Here is a 24,415-nt window from a genome sequence, read left to right on the forward strand (position 1 = left end):
TATCCATACTCTGTGAAAATTTCATGTTCAACATGAAGTTTTCATAAAATATTGATTTCAGAAAAGATTTAATATCACAACTGAATAATAAGAGAAAGCAAGATATTTACTTCGATTATCTTAATATCCTCCATGTGCATATGTTTCAATGAATGCAACTAGCTTAATTTCCATCACATGTACAATAATTCATTCAATCTCCACCTTTATTTTAATTTTTTTCGCCAATAAGTGTATGTTTAGTATTTCTACATCTGATGCTTTGTATGATCATATTGAAAAGGCAATAGTTTTGCGTTTCTCCAATCAACAAAAAATTGAATTGCGCTCGTTGTAAAAAAAAATTCAAACTTATAAAAAATGAGTGATAAGGGTGATGTTGAGCTATCTGTAAGTGATTCAGGTTCAGAAAACGAAAAGAAGCAAAAGAAGCAAAAAGAAACCGATGAGCCAAATATTGTCGTTGATGGACAGAAAGAAGTACATATTAACGTTAGTGATAGTGATTCTGACAAGGATGGTTCAATAGATGCACAAGAGAACAAAGGTGTTAAGACAAATCCTTCAAAGGACCCAGAAATCAAGCCAGACACAGGAAAGAAAGAAGCAAAGAAAGATGCTCAATCACAATGCTGCCTTCTTCTTTAAATTTGCAGAATTTATTTCATATACACCATGTACATAATTTCCTACTAATACAGTTACTTAACTATTGAACATGATCGATATTAACATATTTATTTGCATAAAAACTTATTTTCTTATTAATTTTCTTACTTCATGTCATTTTGTAATACACTCAAGATATATTGAAGAGTTAAATTTGAAATAATTTGAAATTTATCTTGGAATAATGAAAATCATGAAGTTCTAAATATAAAATTTTCTTTACCTAACCAATTTATATATGTATGTCCCTGTTTATGAATAAAATTATAAATCAAAATTCTCGATGTCTAGTGATAGTGATTTTGATGATGAAAATGGGGTTATTCATCATGATAATGATGAAGACGAAGAATTTGTTGAATATCCAACGGAATCTATTAAAGACCATACTTATGTCTTGCATTTTGGGCAGCCCTCGACAGAAAAATCTGGAAGAGCAAATGTAATCAAGCTTAGTGAATACCCTACAATATGGAATGAAGGAAAACTTATATATGATGTATTACATCCAGAAGATTGCCTTCCACCTGCAACAGATCAATTAGATATAATTTTACGATTCGAATCTCACTTTGAAAGCGGAAATTTATCAAAAGTTTATTATCTCGGTGGATATACATATCATTTAGTATTAGAATATGATCGTAACAAGTCTGGATCTTGTCAATGGTTTTATTTTCAGATTTTAAATGCGAAAAAAGAACGTGATTATAAATTTTACATCAGTGGTTTCCACAAAGGAAAAAGTCTATTTGATCGTGGAGCCAAAATCTTTTTATACTCGCATCTTCGTGCTAAAAATGAAAATATTTCATGGGTCAGAGCAGGAAATGACTATTCATATGGAATATTCCCAGGTCAAAAAGGCAAAGGAAAACGTTCAACAGTTGCTTTTACCATTGATTTTCCATACAATAAAGATATTCTTTACATGTGCTACGCATTACCATACACATACAGTGATTTAATGCGTGACATTGGCGCATGGACCACCCAATGCCCAAGTTTGAAATCAGAAATTTTATGCGAAACTGCTGGAGGCCGTGAGTGTCCAATTCTCACATTAGAAGAGGAAGGTGGCATTCCATCATCAGAAAAACCATACATTTTTATTACTGCTCGTATTCATCCCGGTGAATCAAATTCTAGCTACTTAATGCGTGGCTTTATGCAGCATTTACTTAATGATTCCCCTGAATCAAAATTTATCCGACAAAATCATATCATTAAGATCATTCCAATGTTGAATATCGATGGAGTAATTGAAGGATTTTACAGAACCTCACTTTCTGGCAATGATTTGAATAGAATGTGGGGATCTCCTGATGCTGTTATACATCCTGTCATTCTTAATACTAAGAATTTATTCAAAAAATTGGCATCAGAACGAAATGTCGTCATAGCCATTGATTTTCATGGTCATTCACGTCTTGATGGTACATTTGCGTTCGGATGTCCCAATGACGGCACTGATATTGAGCATATTGAGAAAGTTTATCCAAGAATTGTTTCATTATTATGTAACAAGTTCTCTTGGAGACATTGTGTCTTCTCCTATCCAGAAGATAGAACAGGAGCTGGCAGAATCATCATTCGAACAGAGCTGAATGTCGTTCAAAGCTTTACTGTCGAAACATCTTTTGGAGGAGTCTGCGCCGGCGAAGGTGTTGATTCTTTATATGACCAACTGCTCTGGGAAGAGGTTGGAGGAAGCTGCTGTGATGGAATTTACTGTTTCATCAAAGGAGAAAAAGATGAAATTTATAAAACAGCAAAGAAAGATATTGAAACAATGTTCCCGAAGAGACAAAAGATGTCTATTGATAATGAACAAAATAATCAATTACAAATTGATTACGGAGATGAAAATGAAGAATTAGAAAAATCTGAAGAAATTTTAGAGCCTTTCGCAAAATCTAGTAGGATATTTGATCCAAGGAGATGTAAATCATTTATGAATGTATCTCCAGATATGATTTCAAACGATCCTCCACAAAAAATCTCAATGAAATGGAAACAATTCCCGGACGGACTCGTCAATTACTAAGTTTATTTGTTTTATTTATGTTGTTTAATATAAATGTTTGCATATCACTGTGAATTGTTAAGATAATTGTTGATTGTAGCAATATAATTGTTGTGTTTTAAAACATTAATATCCATTTTACATCGTTTTGGATATAAATAAATCAACAAAGTGAAATGAGTGAATTATAAAAGTTATAATGTCAATTTTTGGGAGATACGCTGCACCACATTTGTTTGACTGGGAGTTTCTTAAAAAACTTACCACGTGGTAATAATCTGCTCTAACAATAGATTAATGAATAAAAATTAATTAAAAAAATAACTTTATCTTTTGCAACAATGGTATATTAAGAAATTACTTTTTTGCAATTGATTCTAAATATTTTCTTACTGCTCCTCCCGAATAATCAAGTGCTGTTCTTCCATTTTTAACTTTTGCTTCTTTATCGGCTCCAACTGAGATACGATAATTTAACAACTTCAAGATGACGATATCTTGATGCAACAATGAGTGGAGTAGATCCATCTTTATTCTTTGCTTCTTTATCAGCTCTAACTGAGATGAGATATATAACAACTTCAAGTTGACCATTATATGATGCCCAGTATAGAGCTGTACCACCATATTCGCTGTTGATTTATTTATCACAGCCATATTCAATGAGAGATTTAACAAGTCTCAGATTTCCTACTGAAGATGCATAATGAAGTACATTTGTACCAAAATAATCACGATTTTATTTTTTCCAAAGTCCTTCTTCACATGCTTTCAGCATCATTTTTTGATCTCCTTTTTCTGAAATTTCTTCAAAGTTCTATCAATTACATTGAAAGGGAGAAAAATTAAAAATAAATAATGTTTAGTTATGGATTTTTACGTGTTTTTATAACATATTGTTTAAGGGGAACGTATTTTAATGATCAAAACTAAGAAATCTTAAAATCTTTTTGAGTCATTTTATATCACATGTCATATACGTTTTATGCGGAAAGTTGCTCTAATCTACCCAAGGGGTACGTGTAGATCGCCAGCTTTCTACTTTAGAGGTGGTGATGGTCTTAATGAACCAGAAATTCTACGTTCTTCTTATAAACAAGCAATGGAAGAATATAATAAAACCAAAAAAGCACACGCTGAAGCCAAAAAGGAATACAAACAAACCCAAGCCGAACTTGAAGATTTGGATGAATGTATTCTTAAAATGGCTGCAAATATGGGTTCAGATTCTTCTGAGACAACAAAACATTCAGAATTACGATCGAAAATACAGCAATTAAAGATGGACATCGAAGATGTCGAAAAGCAAATAGCCGAAGTAAATAAGCAATGTCTTCCATTTGAGTTTACAGGTTTAGTAAATGAACACGCACAATTTACACCAACATTAAAAGAACTTAGGGACGATGCAGAAGGTGGGCAAGATGAATCCGAGAGAATGAAGAAAGAAATCGGGGAATTACTTTTATCAGAAGTTTTTTCAGAATCTGTTGAATCGTTAATAGAAAAACAAGTAGCCTTAGACGTCAAAGCGCAAATAAGAAAAGCACTTAATGAAAGCCAAAACAGAATTAACCAACAAAAGTCAAGCGATACTGGAATTATTTGTCAAATTGATGATGCAGACTTAATGGCCAAGCTTGATCATTTCCGCGATCTTTCTCTTGATAATTTGGAATGTAAAATGCAGAGAGATCTCGCAGAAACACATCATAACATTTTTATCAAAATGGAAATTGACAGATTAAATGAAATGAACGAATTCCTAGATCTTATGAAGATGCATGATGATTGTATTGATACTGATGAGGTTTACGAACACTGCATGGCCGAAGATGAAGAAGAAGAGGAGGAAGAAGAGAAGACACAGCAGGAAGAGCAACAGAATTCACAACAGGAGCAACAGAAAGAAAAATCATTAGATAACAATAATAAAAATTCCGATCAAAAAGATAGTGAATACAGTTACTATTCAGATACAAGCGAAGACCCTCAAAATCAAGGACAGAAGCAACAGAAGCCTCAACAACAAACTTCTCAAAGCAGTGACCAAAATAAGCAAGAAACTCAATCATATACGTCTGAATACTACTCAGAATACTCCGAAAACGAGAATAATAACCAGCCAAAGCAGTCTCAACAAAAGTAATGTTATAATATTCAAATTTGTAAGTATTATTTTGTTAGAATCATTTTTTCCTTTCTATATTTATTAAATTATTTGTATTAATCAATTCTTCTTTACCAATTTTTGCTTGTATGACTCTGAATCAACAAAATATGAAAGTCAGATGGACGCAAGTGTACTCTGACTCAAAAAACCCCATTATTTAAGGTTCTTATTAAATACGAAAAAAGTAACTAAAAATCGAATGTAAGTTATTTATAAATATAACAAGAGTTAAAAATCGTCAAAAACGTACAATGGAGATACCCTATATTTCCAACTCTTGGAAAATTTTCATGACCCCCTACCCAGGGTCCTAAAATGGGTATTTTCCTCACACAGACACCGTGGTTTTTTGAGCCGGGAAATAAATAGCGCAGACAGTTTCTACATATAGAGATATGCTTATACTTAGAGTTTGACGGGAATCTAAAGTGATTTTTTTCTGCATCGCGAAATCTAATGCAATCTCAAAATCATGAAGAAACTGCGAATCGGAGCGCAATTTTTTAATATGTTAATATATAAAGGTACCCCTACTACTGCAAATGCTTCAAATGAAAATCTAAGAAATCAGATTAATTTGATCACATTAGTATAGTATTGGTCAAACCAAAAACTCATATGTTGATATATAGCCTATAGATATTCATATTATCTACTTTTCATTGAATTACATAAGATTTAATAATCTCATAAATATTCTTTTTAATTTTCCGAATTCCGTGTGCATTTAGATTGCCTATACCTGTATATAATAATTCTAGAATGGTTTGGTTAGATATTAAGTTTTTTAGATTAATATTTTAACATTTTGATAAAACAAGCATTTGTTTCATTTTAGAATCGCCATTGAACTCTGGTTTGACTAACATGATGTTGTATGATCAAATAAATTCTAACTTCATGAGATAAATTTTGAAATTAGAAAATGCGATATATGACTCAAATATTTATCTGAACACATTTAACATTCAATGATAAACTAAAGTACTATACAGCAGATTCGATTTGGCTTATATTTTATATAATCAACAAATAATCCTATAAAATTGTGCTATTCACGTTGCTCAAAGATGTATTGAACATTCCCTACTTGTGTATTGATAAAATTAGATATAGATTCTAATGTAAATCGATATTTTGAAAATTCATATATATTTTGTCTTGGTTTGGCATTTGATCGTGTTGAAACCGGAATTGCAATATATATCATCTAAATATATAACTATCAAAATATGAGCTATAGATTTTTAAATTATTCTCCTGAATATGAGTGACTAACATAATTATATTGAATTGAGTAGTAAGAATCATAAATATTAGAATCTGACGATAATTTATTATAACTTTATATAGGAACAAGATTATAAATGATGATGAAAATAAAGATTAAATTTAAATCTGAAAATTTGAAAACATTAAGTGTATATGATAGCATTACAAAATTAAATTTTATGTGGAAGAGGAAATAGAGGAATTAGAAGTATTATGAGAAAATAATAAGATATAAAAACAAGATTCTATTAAATGAGTTAATTTATAGAAAGGAATAACAGTGTGAATGTAGTAAATGAATGTTTTCATGATGTATTATTGAAATCTTAAGTTTTGTTAAGAAGATAATAAGGGAATCAAATTTTGTATTAGGAAGTTTGACCGACAAGAGTGTATTGTGCACTCTTGTCGGTCTGCATGTCTCATTCCGGGAGACATTGTCACTGCATGTCTCCCAGAATGAGACAATCTTCGCAATCAGAATGTGGTTGCAAACTTTGACCGACAAGAGTGTATTGTGCACTCTTGTCGGTCTGCATGTCTCATTCCGGGAGACATTGTCACTGCATGTCTCCCAGAATGAGACAATCTTCCGCATTCAGAATGTGTTGCAAGTTTGACCGACAAGAGTGCACAATACACTCTTGTCGATCTAAATGTATCTTACAATCAAAGACACTTTCATACAATCTTTTCGAAGTTAAAAAAAAATTTAATTATTTCTTTCTTTTGTTTATTAAATCGCCTTACTCACGTACTAATCTCTTTTAGAGACTCTATCGAGCTATCCCCACATATAAACCTGTGACAATAATACATATTTACTCTCTTCATATTCTGATCTCATGACACATTATCGCAAAAACTATAATTATACAACACATCTCATAAAGTCTCATTTTAGCCCTATCTAAGCGTTCAAAACCTATTTTCCACACGTAATCTGATTCTTCTGGCTCCGCTGATTCGATTTCTGCTGTCAGATCGTGAAAATATGCATCACATAAAGAGATAAATGCAAATTGCACAACTTAATATTTTCCTTAAAATTTCTCTTCAGGTTCATACCTAAATAAGCTCTTTTTTTGAAAATTCAATTTTTTCCAAAAATGTATGAATTCAAAAGTTCAGATTATATCTAGTCATTTTCCAACATTAATTTTGTGTTTTAGTTTTTGAGATATTCATTTTATTATACGTATTATTCAGAAAATTAAAAGAATTTGTGAGGGGAAACGGAGGAGATAATAAATATGTAAAGATGGATGAATAGACAATTTGAAAAAAAAAGCAATAATTTTGAGTTGTGTTTATCTCTTTATGTGATGCATATTTTCACGATCTGACAGCAGAAATCGAATCAGCGGAGCCAGAAGAATCAGATTACGTGTGGAAAATAGGTTTTGAACGCTTAGATAGGGCTAAAATGAGACTTTATGAGATGTGTTGTATAATTATAGTTTTTGCGATAATGTGTCATGAGATCAGAATATGAAGAGAGTAAATATGTATTATTGTCACAGGTTTATATGTGGGGATAGCTCGATAGAGTCTCTAAAAGAGATTAGTACGTGAGTAAGGCGATTTAATAAACAAAAGAAAGAAATAATTAAATTTTTTTTAACTTCGAAAAGATTGTATGAAAGTGTCTTTGATTGTAAGATACATTTAGATCGACAAGAGTGTATTGTGCACTCTTGTCGGTCAAACTTCCACATTCTGATGCGGAAGATTGTCTCATTCTGGGAGACATGCAGTGACAATGTCTCCCGGAATGAGACATGCAGACCGACAAGAGTGCACAATACACTCTTGTCGGTCAAAGTTTTGCAACCAATTCTGATTGCAGAAGATTGTCTCATTCTGGGAGACATGCAGTGACAATGTCTCCCAGAATGAGACATGCAGACCGACAAGAGTGCACAATACACTCTTGTCTGTCGAAGTTTTGCAATCGCGTTGTGATTGCAAAAGATTGTGCTATTCCTGCATATTTTCTACGAGCCTGCTTCATAAAATTGAATCCTTCTATCCAAATTAAATGCGATTTCGCTAATCTTTCATCTAAAATCACTAATCAGAAGCATATTGCAAGTTAACTTGAACCGGCATGTTCCTCCTATCCTGTCTTTCAGTTCTTTCTATCAGCCATGGTTCACAAGGAGGAGAGCTTTGCGCGCAATCAAACAGAAGATTGCGGCAGAGGAACCGGGAAGAGAGCAGCTTGAAGCGGTAAGCTGTTTTCAAGTCTTTAGTTAACAAACTTTAACAAAAGACATCTAAAAAATTTGAAATAATTGCAAAATAATGCCGTCAGGTAATGCGCACCTAAGGGAGGTGTTTTGCGGGAGCTGGGGGTATCTTGGTGAGTACTCAGGAGGCCAAGAAGGGCACCCCAACCGACATTTTGCTGACGCATTGTGTAAGCAACCATTCTGATAACGGCTCAAACCGTCGGGACAAAATAATTTATGAAATTATAAGTCATCTTTCTAATACATATTTTTGGAAGGGCGTAAGATACGCCAACTTAAATATATTATTAAATATGAGAAAATCGCTCAATAAAAAAACAATTCTTTCAAAAAGTTTAAAATTTATCTTTCTAATACATATTTTTGGAAGGGCGTAAGATACGCCAACTTAAATATATTATTAAATATAAGAAAATCGCTCAACAAAAAAACAATTCTTTCAAAAAGTTTGACATTGATCTTTCTAATACATATCCTATGGAAGGAGTTTACATTCACAAAATAAAAACCAGTTCAAAATCTTATTACTCCTTGAATTAAAATCATTTAATTTCAAATCCATTCCAAATCCTTAAATCTGTATTAAAATCATTTTGCCAACAACCAACACAATACAAATTACATTTCCATATATCTTCTTGTCCATTTTAATTTTTTATCTCATTTTATTTAATTTTATTTAAAGCATATAGACATCGAGATCCTTTACACATAGTTATATAAAAGTCAAATACATAATAAATTCTTAATTCTAGAGATATCTCAAAATCTCAATTTTTTAATTTAAAATACCTTTCATTTTTCACAGTACTATCACAACAAACAAGCCATTTACTAATTAACACATATAAGAAAAATATCAAATTACAAAACAACTTTCAATATCATTCGCATCGAATTCTATTTTTTCATAATTATCAACTACATGTTATTATATAATATATGTCGGCGCATATTCCACTCTATACAAGTGTCAGACACGCTCACACAAAGCTGTGAGATTCATACCTCTATCAGTAGGACTTCTCAAATCAAGAACACATATGTTTCACTATCGCACATCTGTGTAGGATCTAATTAACCCTTTGGACTGGTACTTCAAAATTTGATAATTTGATAATTTCATGTGATATCATCATTTGCCTTTAAAACAACTGTGTGTTAAACTAGACACGTTTCTCTATCATAATGCAAAATATCAAAGTTTGGGAGACTCCCAAAGTGTCTGAAACTGATCATAAGGGTGAAAAACCGTTTTCCAGAAGTTGGGAACGTAGGGTATTTATTCAATTTCGGATGTTGAAATTGAATGTATGAATTATAGTTAACTTTTGCTGCACACTTAGTCCGAAAGCTATTGTCTGAGTTTTCTTATGAAGCTTGTATTGGTCGAATAAACTTTCAACAATGAGTATCATCGAATTTAATAATTCTGCTGGAACTGTATAAACCGTGTGTAGTTTTGAAGAAAATTCTATGTGAAGATTGCTAGATCTTGAAAAAAATCAGACAATGATGATAATGACTTTTTCAAAGACATAAAGATTATGATTTTTTGGGGGCCTCTTCTGATGAGAATCGAGAAAGCCTTTGTCTTGTGGAAAAATTTTGTTATGGCCAAACAAAATAAATTTCTTGCCACGAGAATAAGGCAAAAATCTTTTAAAAAGTAAGATTGTGAGTTAGTATTAAAAATTAATATGTTTAGGGCTATCAATAATCCTTTAGTTTATTTATTTAGATCTTCTGGAAAGCGATGATCTTCTCAGATGAGATCCAGTCTTCCCAGGAGGAAAGTTCGTCTTCAAGACCCTGGACATCGACATCATCTGTAACGACAGCACCGATCTGGAGGGCGAAAAGGCCGAAGCAAGCTTCCTTGCGCTGGGACTTGCCCCAAAGGAGGCCATCCATAGCGACCTCGCGGATCTTCTTCTCGAGGTCGTCGAGGTTGACCTCATCAGAAGCTGGCATAATTTCAAGAACGAGTGTGGACTTACCGACCTTCTCAGCCATTAAAGCAAAGTGGTCCTGTATTATTCAGAGCTGATTCAATTTTGAAAGGAACTCGATTTGTCCCCACCAAATCACATACCAAAACTTGATTATTTTATTGAGTTTATTTAATATATCATTTTTCATTGGACTAAATAAATTGATCAATAATGGTTCTGCCCCTTCAATAAATTTGAATGACTATGGTCCTCCCCTTGATATAATTTTATTTCAAAAAGTTCAATTGTTTTATCCCTTCCTGAGCTTATCAAAAAGTAATCATCAATTGTTGGTTATCTCAAATGTATTCAATTGGTTTACGCTGATTGATTTGAGAGAAAAATGGTATTATCATTATTTTTAATTTCTGATCTTATATTTAGTGAACAAAATTTGATTTTTCCATCAGATTTCTTTCTCGACATTACAATTCATAAATAAATCATGTATTCTTGATATATTTGTTTTAAATACATAAAATAATAATCATTCGTATATTTAAAAAATCTGATTTTTCACTAAATTTTTTTATAAATTGAAAAAATCAAATTATTCTCTAGGATTTTTTCTTTAATAAAATCTGATTTGTAAAAACTTTGGAAAATTTTGATTCCAAGGATAATTCATATTCATTATGAATTTGCAAAATTTACTAAAAACACCACAATATTCCTAATTTTCATTTTCATCAAAATGATTTCTAGATATTTCGGTGCCAAAGTCTAGAATATAAGCAATACACTATATTTTAAACTCATATTTATCAATAAAAGGAACTTTTAAAAATTGAATGGTTTTGGTCGTCCTTTTTGCAAGATGTCTGCTAAGCTCGTCAAGAACGCTGGCTACTTCTCCCGCTTCCAAACAAAGTTCCGCAGGCGGCGTGAGGCTAAGACTGATTACGTCCAACGTACTCAGCTCATCCAACAGGATAAGACAAAGTATGGTGCAGCCAAGTATCGCCTCGTCGCTCGTATCACAAACACAAAGGTCATCGCTCAGATCGTTGTTGCCGAACTTACAGGTGATAAGACAGTCTGCCAGGCTCTCTCCACAGAACTTCCAAAGTACGGCATCAAGCTCGGTCTTTCCAACTACCCAGCTGCTTATGCTACAGGTCTTCTTGTTGCTCGCCGCTTCCTCACACAGATGAAGCTTGCTGATGTCTTCAAGACAGAGATCACAGAGGAATACCTCAACGATGAAGAGAACAGACGTCCATTCAAGGTCATCCTCGATGTTGGTCTTGCTCGTACAACAACAGGCGCTAAGGTCTTCGCCGTCATGAAGGGTGCCGTCGATGGTGGCCTCTTCATCCCACACAACGTCTGCCGCCTCGCCTGCAAGTTCGACAAGAAGGACAAGGATGCTGGCAAGGACCGCAAGGACGTCCCAGCTGAAAAGATCGTCAAGGGCAACCAGTACTACATCCTCGGTGGCGCTGTCGCTGACTACATGCGCAAGCTCAAGAAGGAGTCCGAAGAGAAGTACAACAAGCAGTTCTCCCGCTACGTCAAGGCCGGAATCACAGCTGACAACCTTGAGAAGATCTACAAGGATGCTCACGCTGCCATCCGCAAGAACCCAGCTGCTACAGTCATCGCCGACAAGAAGAAGCACGCTGAGGAGATGAAGCAGAAGCACGCTCCAAAGAAGCCACAGACAAAGAAGCTCTCCTTCGAAGAGAAGCGCAAGATCCTCAACGAGCACCTTGCCGCTGCTGGCCTTCCACCACGCAAGTAAAAGGAATATTAAAGATTTTCTTATACAAAAATTTAAGTTTTTTTCTTCATTAATAACATATCAACAATATAATATTCAAAAAGAGTTTAATTTGGCAGAATTAAAAGCCCTCAGTTTATGTAGTGTGACAACATTAAGGGTGCACACGAGAGGATCATGTAAACTTCAGAATTTAGAACCTTATTTTTATGCATTATCTTGGCTACCTTATTTAGGCTCGAAAAGCAAAAAATATCAAAAAATACAACTTGACTCCATTATGACCCTTTCATGGAGGTAGTTTTTATCCGCTAGTATTTTCCCTTTGAATCTCTTTACAATTCGAAATCAAATTCAAATCTCAGTAGAAGAAAGGAAGAATCGACTTACTACGGTTGTAATACGAATAAATACATATATTTAATTATTTTTATTTACATAATAATTGTTTGAAGCTCATATTCCATCAAATTTTTAAATAAAAACATTAAAATGTTGAAAATGTTCATATATTTTAATAGGGTTTTGGCACTTTATTGAGGAATTACTACATACATAGTCGAACTGAACTTGATATTTTGAAATTTAAATTATTTATCAAAATTAAAATTTAACTTGAAATTTATAATTATTTAGTCATATTTTGCATAATTCTAAGTAGATTTTGTAAAAAATCAAGAAAGAAAAATTTTAACGTGCTTTATTTTTTCTTTTTTATAATAATACATATTATTATATAATTAACATATTCATAATGTTTCACCCTTTCAAAAATATAATCCTCCTCCTCTCAAATAAACGTACATACGGGTGGCCTCTTTTTTCAAAAAATTAAAATTTGAAATTTTGGGCTCAAATATTAGAGATTTTTCAACCTTCAACGATATATGTTGTCTATATCAGACCTCCTTTCTTTTTGATACTTAACATTGTTCCTAAATCTTAGCCGTTAAGGCTGTTCTGAAAATATTTTTTTTTCGAAAAAATTCGAAAAAAATTCTTAAAATTCAAAAATCCCTTAATTCCTGAGGATTTTGGAAAAAAGTTTTTACATGAACATGTGTATATTATATGAAGTATATTGATAAGGTAAAAATCAAATTTTATTGCATATTCATCGAGAAAATAAACTAACGAATCCCTCAAAATTGAGAGGGTAATCCTCCTCCTCTCAAATAAACGTACATACGGGTGCACCCTTAAATTCTTTATGAAACTCGCAACAGTTCCATAAAAAATTTTAAATTCTAAACTGTCGAAATTACCGATCGGTAATCACACCCTTCACGGATGTGTCACTTTTCACAGGCGTGTCACTTTTAGCTAAAATTACCCCTACTCCCTCACTTCTTTTTTCCAAGAGTTAATAATCACTTCCTTTCTGTTCGTTATGCCGGAAAGGAATGGGATTATTTGTGCAACATAATTTATTACTCCAATAGGCATATATTTTGTATTACACAATTAATTGTATTGTTAGATATTTTTCTGCATTATTCAATTTAAAATCAACTTCGTTAATTTACATTATATTACAACAATAACATTGTATATAGATAAGAATAAGATTATACCCACCAAACTCCCACAAATAAAAATTGTCTATATTATTAAAAATATTAATAAGGTAACCCACTATTGAACTTAATCTTTTATTCTTCATGACAGTGATGTCGCAAAATTTCATCTATTTCCATGAAATGACTAGTAATATGTCGTCCTTTAAATACCAATTTAGTAAATTTTGAATTTCCATATAAAGTTGATAATGAAGGCAGAAATATTTTACATTTCGCATGTAAATCACAAAATTGCGCTATTTACAAATTTTTAGTCGAATCAAACAATAATGAAATTAATATTGATTGTAAAGATGATAAGAAAATGACTCCGCTTCATTATGCAGTAATAAAAAATTGCATAGAAGGCGCCAACATTCTAATTATACATAGCGCAGATATCAACGAAAGAGATGTAAATGACAAAACACCTCTTCATTATGCCGTAGAATGTGAGGATACTACAACAATTGCAGAGATGCTTGTTTCAAACAATGATATAGAAATCGACGCAAGAGATAAAAATGATAAAACACCTCTTCATTATGCAGCAAAAAAACTATATTTTGGTCAACGGATAGTTTCACTTCTCCTTTCGCATGGCGCAAATATCGATGCAATAGATGCAAAAGGTAAAACCCCTCTTGATCATGCATTACATTATTTTTACTTAAAACCAACAGCAAAATATCTTATTGCATGTGGCGCTTCTAAGTCTGAAGAATTGCAAAACGATTCTTCATATTCAGAAGAGGAAGAAGAAGAATATTCAAGCCTTTAATTTATATTCCAACATTTTTTTTACAGATTTCTTTATTCATTTTTTGGAAATGTTTACTATTGTAGATGTGAAAAAAAAGTAACTAAATGAATGATCATTCATTATTGGCTTGGTCACTTTGAATGAAAGGAAAGAAAGCTTTGTAGTACATTCATCAGCAATCATTGAAGGGTCTATCATCAATGCCATTGCTTTTATCATCGTTATTCAATCAATACAGAGGCAATTAGAATGAGTTGAAACACATCATCCACAAACATTTATGGGATTAAAATGTTTATGAAGCTTCTCCCCAAGAAATATCTATTCTTTGGTCTTAATCAATTTTCGACATTGTAAAATTATGTATTTAGGAAGAAACAATATGAAACACTTGTGGAACATATCCATGAAACTCTATTTTGGCTATTGCACCTATCAACAACTAATAATATATTACTGATTTCGCGCAAATAAAGAATGAAAATTGAAAGTTTTACAAAATTTTAAAAGTTAACGCATATTTTTTATGAGCGGGGCTTACCTTTATGAGGGAAAGCTGCTCCAAATCAAGGATAAAGTCATGCAAGTACCAAAGTTTAGTACTTGGGAACAAAAATGCGATTGTCATTGCTTCAAAATTGCGTATTTTCCAGAAATCAAAACATACTACTGTAACGATTGGGAAATGAACTGCACAACTGCAATATTTTCGACATTAGTTGTTCTACTTTTGTTTGCATTCGAATTATGGTCTTTAATTGAAAATTATAAAGAAGTATTACAAATGAGTTTGATAATAGTTGGGTGTGTGATACATTTCTCTTACATTATTAGCCATTTACTAACAATGTGCACTTCTCCAGGCTACTTGCCATGGTTCTGGAATGTAGAGAGAAGGAAAAAATATTCTCAAGAAGAGAAATGGTCAGGCATCATTACAAATGAGAAACAAAAAGAGTTTGCACTCAGTGGTGAGTGCCCAGATAGATCAATCGTTAGTTCGTCAGCCAGAAGAATTGTTTTAAGAGCGGATGTAAATTGCGGATGGATAGCGAATTGGATTGGTGTAAAGAACATAAGATACTTTATTATCATGCAGATGTGGCTTTTAACCATATTTATCTACTATTTCGCAATATTTATCATGGATATGATCGCAATTAAAAGAAATGGTTGGAAATTAACAGTTCCTAGATTAGCATTCTTTATATCTATAATCCCGATAGTAATTACATTCATTTATTTTATCTTTTTCATTCTCAAATCTTTCAAATTAATCTTACACAACAAAGCTCGACTATTCGAAGAGGACACAACTAATCCTTACGACCTAAACAACTACGTGAACTGCATGGAATCGTTTGGACCCTCTTGGTGTTGTCCATTATGGCTATTTCCTTTACCTTTCCCAGCAATTCGCGATGGATTTGCTTATTTGAGGAATGATGGTCAAGAAACTAACGGAGGAATTGAAACAGCTAACGATGAAAAGTTTAATGCATCAGATTTCTTTGTTGGCGACGGAGCAGCAAGGATTGACGAAAACGGAAATGTTATACAGGGAGAAGATAATCAGGAAAACTCAGATAATGCAATATATCTGCTCGAAGAAGGAAATAATTTTTATATCGATCAAGGATCTTCAACTGTTATGACAACAGGCCCTGGAATACTATCCGAATCAGATCTCTCAATGACGGGAGGCAATCCTGCACCTCAACAAGACTTTTATCTTGGAGCAGAATACGATAAAACAGTAACAGGCCAAAAAGTTGACCAAACAATGACACAAATAGAAAGAGAAAAGCATAGAGTAAGAAAACAGAAAATAGGATCACAAGAAAGAATTAAACCACCAGAAAATACAAATTATCCTATACCAAGACTCAAACCATTCGTTTCATACAAGCCTGCAATAGAAGTCCCAGAAAAGGATGGCCCAGTGAGATTTTTCTTTTTACCATAAGATTAGTCAAAATACTCTCAAATTTGAAGACTTTACATTTTGTAAACTGACTAACAAAATGGGGGAAATCATAGACATTCACACCTGTAGCTATACAAAATCGAATATGCTATTAGAGACAATTTTTTATTTAATTTTGTTTATGTTTTGTTATTTTATAAAGGAATTTTAATCTAACTTTTAGAGTAATATTGTTTTGCAATTGAACTTTCATAAATAAATTGTGTCAACCAATTTTTTTCTGAGAGATTTATAGCTTTCAAATTTTCTGAAAAATCGGATTTATTCTCTGTAAAAAAAATAAGTCAAATTTTTTTGAGCAAACCACTAAACTCATTCAATTTTTATGATATTTATCGGAGAGCTTTTTTTCATGCAAAACATCTTATCAGTATAATTTTTAATTTGTCAAATCTAATTTTTCTATTTTGATAAGGGAATTTGTCAATAATTTTATTTGATCAATTTGCTATAGATGGCATATTTCCTATTCTAATTTTCGCAATCTATTTGTCCAAATGATGCATCTCTAAACATCCCCGATGAAATTGGCGAGGTACTAGAACATCAATACGAAAATTGTACTAATATTATCGAAATTAACTTCTCAAATTCTCTGAAAGCCATTAGAGCATATGGGTTTTCTGGATGCTCAAATATTGCTCAACTTATATTCCCTTCAAGTTTAGAAATAATTAACGAATATGCGTTTTCCAGATGTACAAATCTCACATCTATCAAATTTAATGGTGATAATACAGAGTTGTCTATTGGCTGCTTCGAATTTTGCTCAAAACTGAATTCTATTGACTTACCAAAAGCAATTGAAATCATTCCCGAGAAATTATTTTATAACTGCACAGATTTAAAAGAAATTACATTTCCTGACACTGTCAAAGTTGTAGGACCTTATTCATTTTTCCTTTGCGATAACTTGGTAAATGTTCACTTAGGAGAATCTTGTTCAAAAATTGAAGAGAATGCTTTTGCTGGATGCAATGATTTAGATCTCAATATGATAAATGTACCATTACAGGAAATCGGTGAAAGTGCATTTTTTGCTAATCAAAAAATAACAATACTAAAATTCCCGCCAACACTAATTACAATCAAGAATGAAGCCTTTAGTAATTGCTTGAACTTAGAAAGCATTGAATTTAACGAGGGACTTAAAGTTTTAGGAAATTATTCTTTTAAAGGATGCATTTCAATGACAACCTTAATATTTCCATCAACACTGGAATACATAGGTGATCATTGCTTCGCAGCATGCACTTCTTTAACAAATAATATTAATTTACATAATAATATTAAATTTATTGGAGATAATGCTTTTTCGAGCTGCTACAATATAATATCTATCACCAGCTATCTCAATAATGATGTTTATATAGGGTATAATCCATTTCTTTGTGTAAATTATTTAAAAAAATTAATAATTTATTCAAACTATTTAAATTTTATTAATTTGTTCTCAGAAAATCAGTTCATAGAACGCATTATACTTGATTTCCATCAATCTGCGACTTTACCATCATTATCTCACCTAGAAGAATTAAATAATTTATCAATCAATTGTCATAACTATTCCATTACATTACCAAGCAATTTTATATCATCAGAGAACATTTCGGTATCAATATATGGAAATATCAAATCAATTCCAGATGATTCTTTTACTGATGCTAATATTTCAGTGTTCATTTACTGCAGTCTTTCTTCTGTTAAGGGTGATTTCCTAAAGAATGCAAAAGCATGTCAAAAGATTATAGTTGGGCCTTATTATTCAGGTAAAACTTTTGGCGGACTTAAAATTACTTCTGTGGAAAATATCTGCGAACTGAAACCGAGTAAGAAACTTTCTGGTGGAGCAATTGCAGGAATAACATTAGCTGCAATTGCTGTTGTTGCTGGTTTTGCTGTTGGATTTGTTTATATATATAAGATTCGTAAAACACAAAACAAGATTGATAATAAAATTGCTCTTGAGAAGATGGTATTTGAAGATTTCGGATAAGAAAAATAATATATAATTTTGATTAAAAATTTATGAATAAAAAGCCCGTGCAATTTTGTATATTAAATATTTATTCTGAATTTAAACAAGTTTACTTATACTTCAGTATCATATATTTACTACTCAAACAAATTCATCTAATAATTATTTTAGTGAGAAGTTAGTTCATGCACATTTTGATAGTACAGTTAAACTATTATATTAAACAACATTTGATGCTCTTAAATACATCTCTAAGGTAAATATCTCATTTCCTCTCATCATTCCAATTCCAATTCAGCAAACTATTTCTATCGTCCAAAGTACCTTCATAACATGTATTGTTGAAAACTCTCTGGATCACTTTACATAATAAAAAAATCGGAATCTGCTATAAATTATATGATATCTACCTTTTGGCAGATATATGCTTATATTTTACATAGGTAAGTTTTGTTAATGATCAGTTGGCTTCATTTTGTCGAATTTTGATTCTTTATATTCTCATTTAAAGTAATAATCCGGATATCATTGGTAAAACTTGGGAGATATTCCATTTGAAGTGATAATCCGGATATCTACCCTTGACAGACGATAATTTTTTTTTTCAGATAAATATTCGTACGTTGGGATTATACATTTTCACTGATAGTATTTTTACACTATATCCTTTCTATTTCCGCAATAAAATTTACCGTTTTCGATCAAAATTCCGTCGAAACACTTCTTTAATGTCCGATCATGACGTTTATCCAAACGAATACAACAAATTACGATGTATTTACAAATACTACATCGATTCATATATTGCATTGCATCAGCTTAAAACGGAAAAAGAAGAAGAATTAAAGTCAATTTACAAAATGATCAAAACAGAATTGATTGATTCAAAGAATTATCTCCCAAAAAATGCTATTAAAGACATTTTAAATATCATTCCGTATAATAATCGCTATACAAAGTCATATTTATTCCTTGCCAAACTTATATCTGATGATTACCATGTAACAGAGGTCAGGAGTATTGAACATATTTCAATCTTCCTGTTTTATAAAGAATATGGAGTTAAATTAGACAAATCTGCCGATTTTGAAAAAATTAACTCAAAAAATCTGGATATTCATACAGAAAATACAATTTACAGAGCAATTATGTATAATGACTTAGAAGCATTCATCCCATTCATAGGAAGAGAAGATTTTGATGAAAATCAAAGACTTGTCAGTGATTTATATCCATCTGTTAGAAATGGTTATTCATTGCTTGAATTATGTTGTTACCACGGAGCAGTTGATTGTTTCAAGTTATTAAGAACGAAATTTAAGTCAGAAATAACTCAAACATGTCTAAAATTTTCATTTTTGCGTGGAAATCCAGAGATCATAAGCGAATGTTTGAAATATCAAACACCAGATGAATAATGCATGAAATATGCAATTATGTCACATAACATTGATTTTGTTACATTCTTGATGAATGAATACAATATAGAGATCGATTTAAAATACTGTGGATGGTATAATAATCTTGAATCTTTTTTAGTTTATTTCGATCAAACTAATGATATTGGCAAATGTTTTGTTTGTTCACTTCTTTTAAATATTCCATCCTTATTGGAATACTTCCTTTCGCATGGTGCAAATATCAATGAAAAAGATAAAAATGGACAAACCGCACTTCATACTGCAGCTCAGAATTATAGTAAAGAAACTGCTGAAGTTCTTATTTCACATGGTGCAAATATCAATGAAAAAGATAATGATGGACAAACCGCACTTCATGCTGCAGCTCAGAATTATAGTAAAGAAACTGCTGAAGTTCTTATTTCACATGGTGCAAATATCAATGAAAAAGATAAATATGGAAACACTGCTCTTCATATTGCAGCTGAAAGAGACAACAAAGAAACTGCTGAAGTTCTTATTTCACATGGTGCAAATATCAATGAAAAAGATAAATATGGAAACACTGCTCTTCATATTGCAGCTCAGAATAATAGTAAAGAAACTGCTGAAGTTCTTATTTCACTTGGTGCGAAAAATAATGTTCTTATATAAGATATTCTTTAGTTTTCTGGTATTTTCGAAGAAGATTTTCATTAGAGAGTAAATTGAATATAAAATAATTGGTTTTTTCCATTTTTTGCACTTGAGTTTGTTAGATGTGATGAGTTATATTTTATTCATCTTGGTGAAGTACACATGAATTCACTGGATAAAGTCTTCCAAAAATGCACGACATATTTAGGAAGAGATTCAATTTGGATAGTATTGCGCCAACGAAATACAATATGTTGAACAAAAAATTGACCGAAAGTCGACATTTCACAAATTTTGTTGAGCTTCAGGCAGAATTAAACTTAAAATGTTCAATTTTCTTGAAGGAAAAAAAATTGCTGAAACATTATTTTTGATTGCCAGTGGAGGATCAATCGTTTATCATGCACTATTTTATTGTCAAATATAAATAAAATATTTAAATAAACATTGATAGATTGTTTTTTCATGATTATTATGCTTATCTTGGTGATTTTGGTAATGGATAAACTTCCTTAGGTGTTTCGTCGACTCTTGGGCTTTGCTTGAAGGAGAAACTTGGTATTCCAGATGTAGATGGCAAACTTATTTGAGAAGGCAACATAAACATCGAAGAAAGTCCTGGTCTTGGTGATTTGAATTCTTTGATTGTTAAAGAACTTGGCTGCATCTTACGAGGAGAGTAAATGCGTTCTTTTTTGGTCATGTTATAAATTTAAAGAAATCCTTTCATCTCACTATTTTACACATAAGTTCCAATTGACGAAACAAAACCAAGTTGTATGTTGCCTTAAGTATTCATTCCATTTATTTTTTGTGTCGTCACTTTTTTCAATGAGTAGAAGAACTGTGGAAGTTCAATCAACATCTTATTCTCAACAAGAAAAGTTGATACATTCCATAGCTCTCACTCTATTAGGAGGCTCTGAAATTGAGTCAGCATCAGCTCTATCTTCGTTATTGAATTGGTCAAATCCAAAAATACCATATCCTCCACAATCTCCTCCGCCAAAACCAACACCAATATTAGTTCAATCAATGGCTCGCTTTTTGACGTTGCATATCGATCAGTGGACTAAAGGTCCAAGTGTTGAACCGGGACTTCTTACATTAACCATTATAAACAACTTGATTTTCTCACAAGAAAAGAAAGTTAATATCGCTAATGCTGCAATTGTTGCTGGTTGCAGTGAAATGATGATAATTCTTCAAAGGTTAAGCTTTCATCCAATTTCTCCTTTAGCAGTATCTGCACAAAATATTCTGATTTCTATTGCAAGGTTTTGCGATGTCTCAAAGTCAGTAGAAAATCCAGAAAGATTCATAGAAATTTTATGTTCACTATTCAAGCTTGCAGATCCAGAAAAAGACAAACAACAGATTGTAATTGCTCTAAATTTCTTATTACTTCCTAATAATTGCACGTTAATTATTGAACAAATGGGAGCTGACCTTTTAATCGACCGTTTTGCAGTGATATTTGCATATCCATCAAGGTACATTAGAGATATTTTGTTGGAGGTTATTTACGCCTTAGTTATGACTGTTCCTGAAATTAAAGAAGCAGTTTGCAGAAATGAAACACTTCTTCGTACTATTGTTGCTACATGCATTCCACAGTTCGATCCAATTGACTCAAAAAACACTCTTCCGTTGTCTCCATGTCAGAAATCTTGTGCCTTGCTTAGCGAACTTCTTGATGACTCCAGAGTGTTGCAGTTTGCAGCAACTTTCAAGATACAGTTCGCTACAGCAATTCTTAAATGGAAATCCGCTTGGTTAACAGATATTGCCATCAAAATTTCAAATGTAACGATCTAATTACTTTATGTTGTTATAAATTATATTTTGTTTTCTATAATATAAATTGAAACGTTATTTCAAATGAATTTTTCCATTTTTATTCAAGATATTTCTATTTTATTTTTTATGTTGAATGATGTCAAGTACACTACTGTAAGCTATCAAGTGAACACAAAATGAAATCAGAATATCCTCAAATTCATAGTTTCAGGCATCGATCTCAACATTTATTAATTAAAAAGCATTTACTAATTTACCTTACATATCTTATTATTATAAACAATTTATAAACCAAAAAACAAAGAAAATATAAAAATTAAAATATATTTTTCTTGCCAAATGCGGGTTTTGGAACAGTTTCCCCAGCATACTCATCAATTCTAATAGTCCAATCAGGTCCTAATGTATCCGTACTCCATTCCGACCATTGTGGAATATCATCTTGTGGCGGCATTGATATTGGCATTGCAGGAGGGTAATAAGGCATATACGGTTGAGCTGGTGGATAAATATCAGGATTGTATTGCGCTGGTGGAATTAAATCACCAAATTTAGAATTTTGCTGATCTGGATGTTGATTTTCAGGTTGGTAAGGAGTATACTTTTCACTTGTGCCGACCTCAGGAATATTTTTAACATTCTCTGAATAATGAACATTTTTGGGAATATCTGTTGTTTCTGTGGGCTTTGTATCTTTTTTAGGTAATACGAAATCATCTGAAGACGAATCAGAAGATTCCATCCAAACAGATTTCATTTTCTTTGGTGGATTTGATTTTTGACTTGATTTATTTTCATTTTGGCTTCCAGTTTTAGATGTATTATGCTTGAAATGTCCTGAATTCGGATTTTTTGAGTTTCTATCGCTGAATTTGGATTTGTTTTTGACTTTAGAAAATCTTCCATCGGCTTCAGACATCAAAAATGAACAAAACTATAAAATCTGGCGAAAATATGACACTGAAATATTGACATCAGAATGCTGCATTAGAGTATTTTAAAAATATCCTTAACTTTATAAAAATATTATCAAAAATATTTCGAAAATTAACAATATTTAATCAATTCTAATTTACCATACAAGATTAAAAGATAACATTATCCAATATTTTCGAAAATTAGTATTCGAAAATAATAATATAGAAATAACAATCCAAATATAATTAATTTGGTCTAACACGATGAGCAAACGAAACATAGTCGACCATCCCATCTTCCCTTACTTGTAGTTCAGCGCGCATTGCTTCTTTTTGTACTGTAGATAAGAGAATACCTTGGCTCTGGAGAATTTGAATCGCCGTGTCAAACGAAATTAAACCAGATTTCGTTTTATCGAAGAATTGGAATGCTCTGATTAATTCGTTAGAATTACTGACTGCTCTCATATACATGTAAATTGTCATGACAAAATCTTCAAATGTGACTTCTTCATAGCAACACATTTGATCAATTTCATCTTCTGATGGAGCTGGAATTAATCTTAAAGATTTGATAGTAGATTTCATCTTTTCCTTTGTAAGTGTTCCACTAACTTTTCTAGCACGAAGATCAAATGCTTTTCTGAGCGTTTTAATTTGGCGCTTGTTAAAAAGAGTTCCGTCACTCATTTTAACGCTTTTGAAAAGTGACATTTATTTTTAACTTATTCGTTTTGGATCATTTTTCAATGCAATTTACAGGTTTCTAAATGAATAATATAATTATATCCCTTTTATTTACAATTACTAATGTTCAACAATCTTGAATGGCGTTTTCTAATTATCAAATCATTGCAATTTGCTATATCATTAGCTAGTGTGATTAAGTGTGAGAATCTAAAGATAGGCTACTTAATTCATATATTGTTGCATGGAAATTTAATATTTTTCCCCATTTTTGATTTCAGATTTTGAATTGTGTAATCATATATATTTATACTGGAAATACAATATGAATTAAAATCAACTTATAATCCAGAAGTGCTAAAATTATTATTATAATTTCTATGATACTTACTCAAAATAAATATTTTAGAACCATTAATAATGAATAATATTACAAAATCATAAGATGAAGTGAACTGTCAACAAAAAAAAACCACAACTTCACTTTCAACTCCCAAAATATTCCGAAATGTGAAATCTTTTCCAGTTCATTTATTATAAAAAATGAAATATATATCTTATATATACTATTATTTT

At 31.8% G+C, this 24,415-nt stretch overlaps 15 protein-coding genes across 15 annotated transcripts, besides 2 other annotated features; 10 read left to right on the top strand and 5 right to left on the bottom strand.

Annotated features, from left to right (window-relative positions):
* Positions 1 to 226: 226 nt before the first annotated feature.
* On the top strand, positions 227 to 905 carry TVAGG3_0552430 (uncharacterized protein; the record flags this gene model as incomplete). The annotated part of the gene is made up of 1 exon (XM_001329667.2): positions 361 to 648. The coding sequence occupies one exon, from the start codon at positions 361 to 363 to the stop codon at positions 646 to 648; it is 288 nt and encodes a 95-aa protein (XP_001329702.1).
* A 47-nt stretch (positions 906 to 952) lies between these two features.
* Positions 953 to 2,716, top strand: TVAGG3_0552440 (cytosolic carboxypeptidase family; the record flags this gene model as incomplete). Its single annotated transcript, XM_001329668.1, has 1 exon — positions 953 to 2,716. The coding sequence occupies one exon, from the start codon at positions 953 to 955 to the stop codon at positions 2,714 to 2,716; it is 1,764 nt and encodes a 587-aa protein (XP_001329703.1).
* Positions 2,717 to 2,919: 203 nt separating this feature from the next.
* TVAGG3_0552450 (uncharacterized protein) lies at positions 2,920 to 3,503 on the bottom strand (the record flags this gene model as incomplete). The annotated part of the gene is made up of 1 exon (XM_001329669.1): positions 3,053 to 3,289. The coding sequence occupies one exon, from the start codon at positions 3,287 to 3,289 to the stop codon at positions 3,053 to 3,055; it is 237 nt and encodes a 78-aa protein (XP_001329704.1).
* Positions 3,504 to 3,680: 177 nt separating this feature from the next.
* On the top strand, positions 3,681 to 4,868 carry TVAGG3_0552460 (uncharacterized protein; the record flags this gene model as incomplete). Its single annotated transcript, XM_001329670.2, has 1 exon — positions 3,681 to 4,844. The coding sequence occupies one exon, from the start codon at positions 3,681 to 3,683 to the stop codon at positions 4,842 to 4,844; it is 1,164 nt and encodes a 387-aa protein (XP_001329705.1).
* Positions 4,869 to 9,806: 4,938 nt separating this feature from the next.
* On the bottom strand, positions 9,807 to 10,422 carry TVAGG3_0552470 (translation elongation factor protein; the record flags this gene model as incomplete). Its single annotated transcript, XM_001329671.2, has 1 exon — positions 10,133 to 10,411. The coding sequence occupies one exon, from the start codon at positions 10,409 to 10,411 to the stop codon at positions 10,133 to 10,135; it is 279 nt and encodes a 92-aa protein (XP_001329706.1).
* A 775-nt stretch (positions 10,423 to 11,197) lies between these two features.
* TVAGG3_0552480 (ribosomal protein L5) lies at positions 11,198 to 12,164 on the top strand (the record flags this gene model as incomplete). Its single annotated transcript, XM_001329672.2, has 1 exon — positions 11,207 to 12,133. One exon carries the CDS (start codon positions 11,207 to 11,209, stop codon positions 12,131 to 12,133), a length of 927 nt encoding a protein of 308 aa, XP_001329707.1.
* A 106-nt stretch (positions 12,165 to 12,270) lies between these two features.
* Positions 12,271 to 13,311: a mobile genetic element.
* Positions 13,310 to 13,453: a mobile genetic element.
* Positions 13,454 to 13,996: 543 nt separating this feature from the next.
* Positions 13,997 to 14,452, top strand: TVAGG3_0552510 (spectrin binding; the record flags this gene model as incomplete). The annotated part of the gene is made up of 1 exon (XM_001329673.1): positions 13,997 to 14,452. One exon carries the CDS (start codon positions 13,997 to 13,999, stop codon positions 14,450 to 14,452), a length of 456 nt encoding a protein of 151 aa, XP_001329708.1.
* A 508-nt stretch (positions 14,453 to 14,960) lies between these two features.
* On the top strand, positions 14,961 to 16,584 carry TVAGG3_0552520 (cysteine S-palmitoyltransferase protein; the record flags this gene model as incomplete). The annotated part of the gene is made up of 1 exon (XM_001329674.1): positions 14,961 to 16,400. One exon carries the CDS (start codon positions 14,961 to 14,963, stop codon positions 16,398 to 16,400), a length of 1,440 nt encoding a protein of 479 aa, XP_001329709.1.
* Positions 16,585 to 16,859: 275 nt separating this feature from the next.
* TVAGG3_0552530 (ribonuclease inhibitor domain-containing protein) lies at positions 16,860 to 18,465 on the top strand (the record flags this gene model as incomplete). Its single annotated transcript, XM_001329675.1, has 1 exon — positions 17,416 to 18,417. One exon carries the CDS (start codon positions 17,416 to 17,418, stop codon positions 18,415 to 18,417), a length of 1,002 nt encoding a protein of 333 aa, XP_001329710.1.
* Positions 18,466 to 19,127: 662 nt separating this feature from the next.
* On the top strand, positions 19,128 to 19,817 carry TVAGG3_0552540 (protein of unknown function (DUF3447); the record flags this gene model as incomplete). Its single annotated transcript, XM_001329676.1, has 1 exon — positions 19,128 to 19,817. One exon carries the CDS (start codon positions 19,128 to 19,130, stop codon positions 19,815 to 19,817), a length of 690 nt encoding a protein of 229 aa, XP_001329711.1.
* Positions 19,818 to 19,820: 3 nt separating this feature from the next.
* TVAGG3_0552550 (ankyrin repeat and SOCS box-containing protein 4 family) lies at positions 19,821 to 20,453 on the top strand (the record flags this gene model as incomplete). Its single annotated transcript, XM_001329677.1, has 1 exon — positions 19,821 to 20,453. The coding sequence occupies one exon, from the start codon at positions 19,821 to 19,823 to the stop codon at positions 20,451 to 20,453; it is 633 nt and encodes a 210-aa protein (XP_001329712.1).
* A 460-nt stretch (positions 20,454 to 20,913) lies between these two features.
* TVAGG3_0552560 (phosphoprotein phosphatase protein) lies at positions 20,914 to 21,138 on the bottom strand (the record flags this gene model as incomplete). Its single annotated transcript, XM_001329678.1, has 1 exon — positions 20,914 to 21,138. One exon carries the CDS (start codon positions 21,136 to 21,138, stop codon positions 20,914 to 20,916), a length of 225 nt encoding a protein of 74 aa, XP_001329713.1.
* Positions 21,139 to 21,266: 128 nt separating this feature from the next.
* On the top strand, positions 21,267 to 22,253 carry TVAGG3_0552570 (uncharacterized protein; the record flags this gene model as incomplete). The annotated part of the gene is made up of 1 exon (XM_001329679.1): positions 21,267 to 22,253. One exon carries the CDS (start codon positions 21,267 to 21,269, stop codon positions 22,251 to 22,253), a length of 987 nt encoding a protein of 328 aa, XP_001329714.1.
* A 298-nt stretch (positions 22,254 to 22,551) lies between these two features.
* TVAGG3_0552580 (uncharacterized protein) lies at positions 22,552 to 23,154 on the bottom strand (the record flags this gene model as incomplete). Its single annotated transcript, XM_001329680.1, has 1 exon — positions 22,552 to 23,154. One exon carries the CDS (start codon positions 23,152 to 23,154, stop codon positions 22,552 to 22,554), a length of 603 nt encoding a protein of 200 aa, XP_001329715.1.
* Positions 23,155 to 23,271: 117 nt separating this feature from the next.
* Positions 23,272 to 23,842, bottom strand: TVAGG3_0552590 (EF-hand family; the record flags this gene model as incomplete). The annotated part of the gene is made up of 1 exon (XM_001329681.2): positions 23,399 to 23,842. One exon carries the CDS (start codon positions 23,840 to 23,842, stop codon positions 23,399 to 23,401), a length of 444 nt encoding a protein of 147 aa, XP_001329716.1.
* Between the last annotated feature and the right edge of the window lie 573 nt (positions 23,843 to 24,415).

This window comes from Trichomonas vaginalis, chromosome II, assembly GCF_026262505.1.
Source record: "Trichomonas vaginalis G3 chromosome II, whole genome shotgun sequence".
In the NCBI taxonomy this organism is placed as follows: Eukaryota; Parabasalia; order Trichomonadida; family Trichomonadidae; genus Trichomonas; species Trichomonas vaginalis.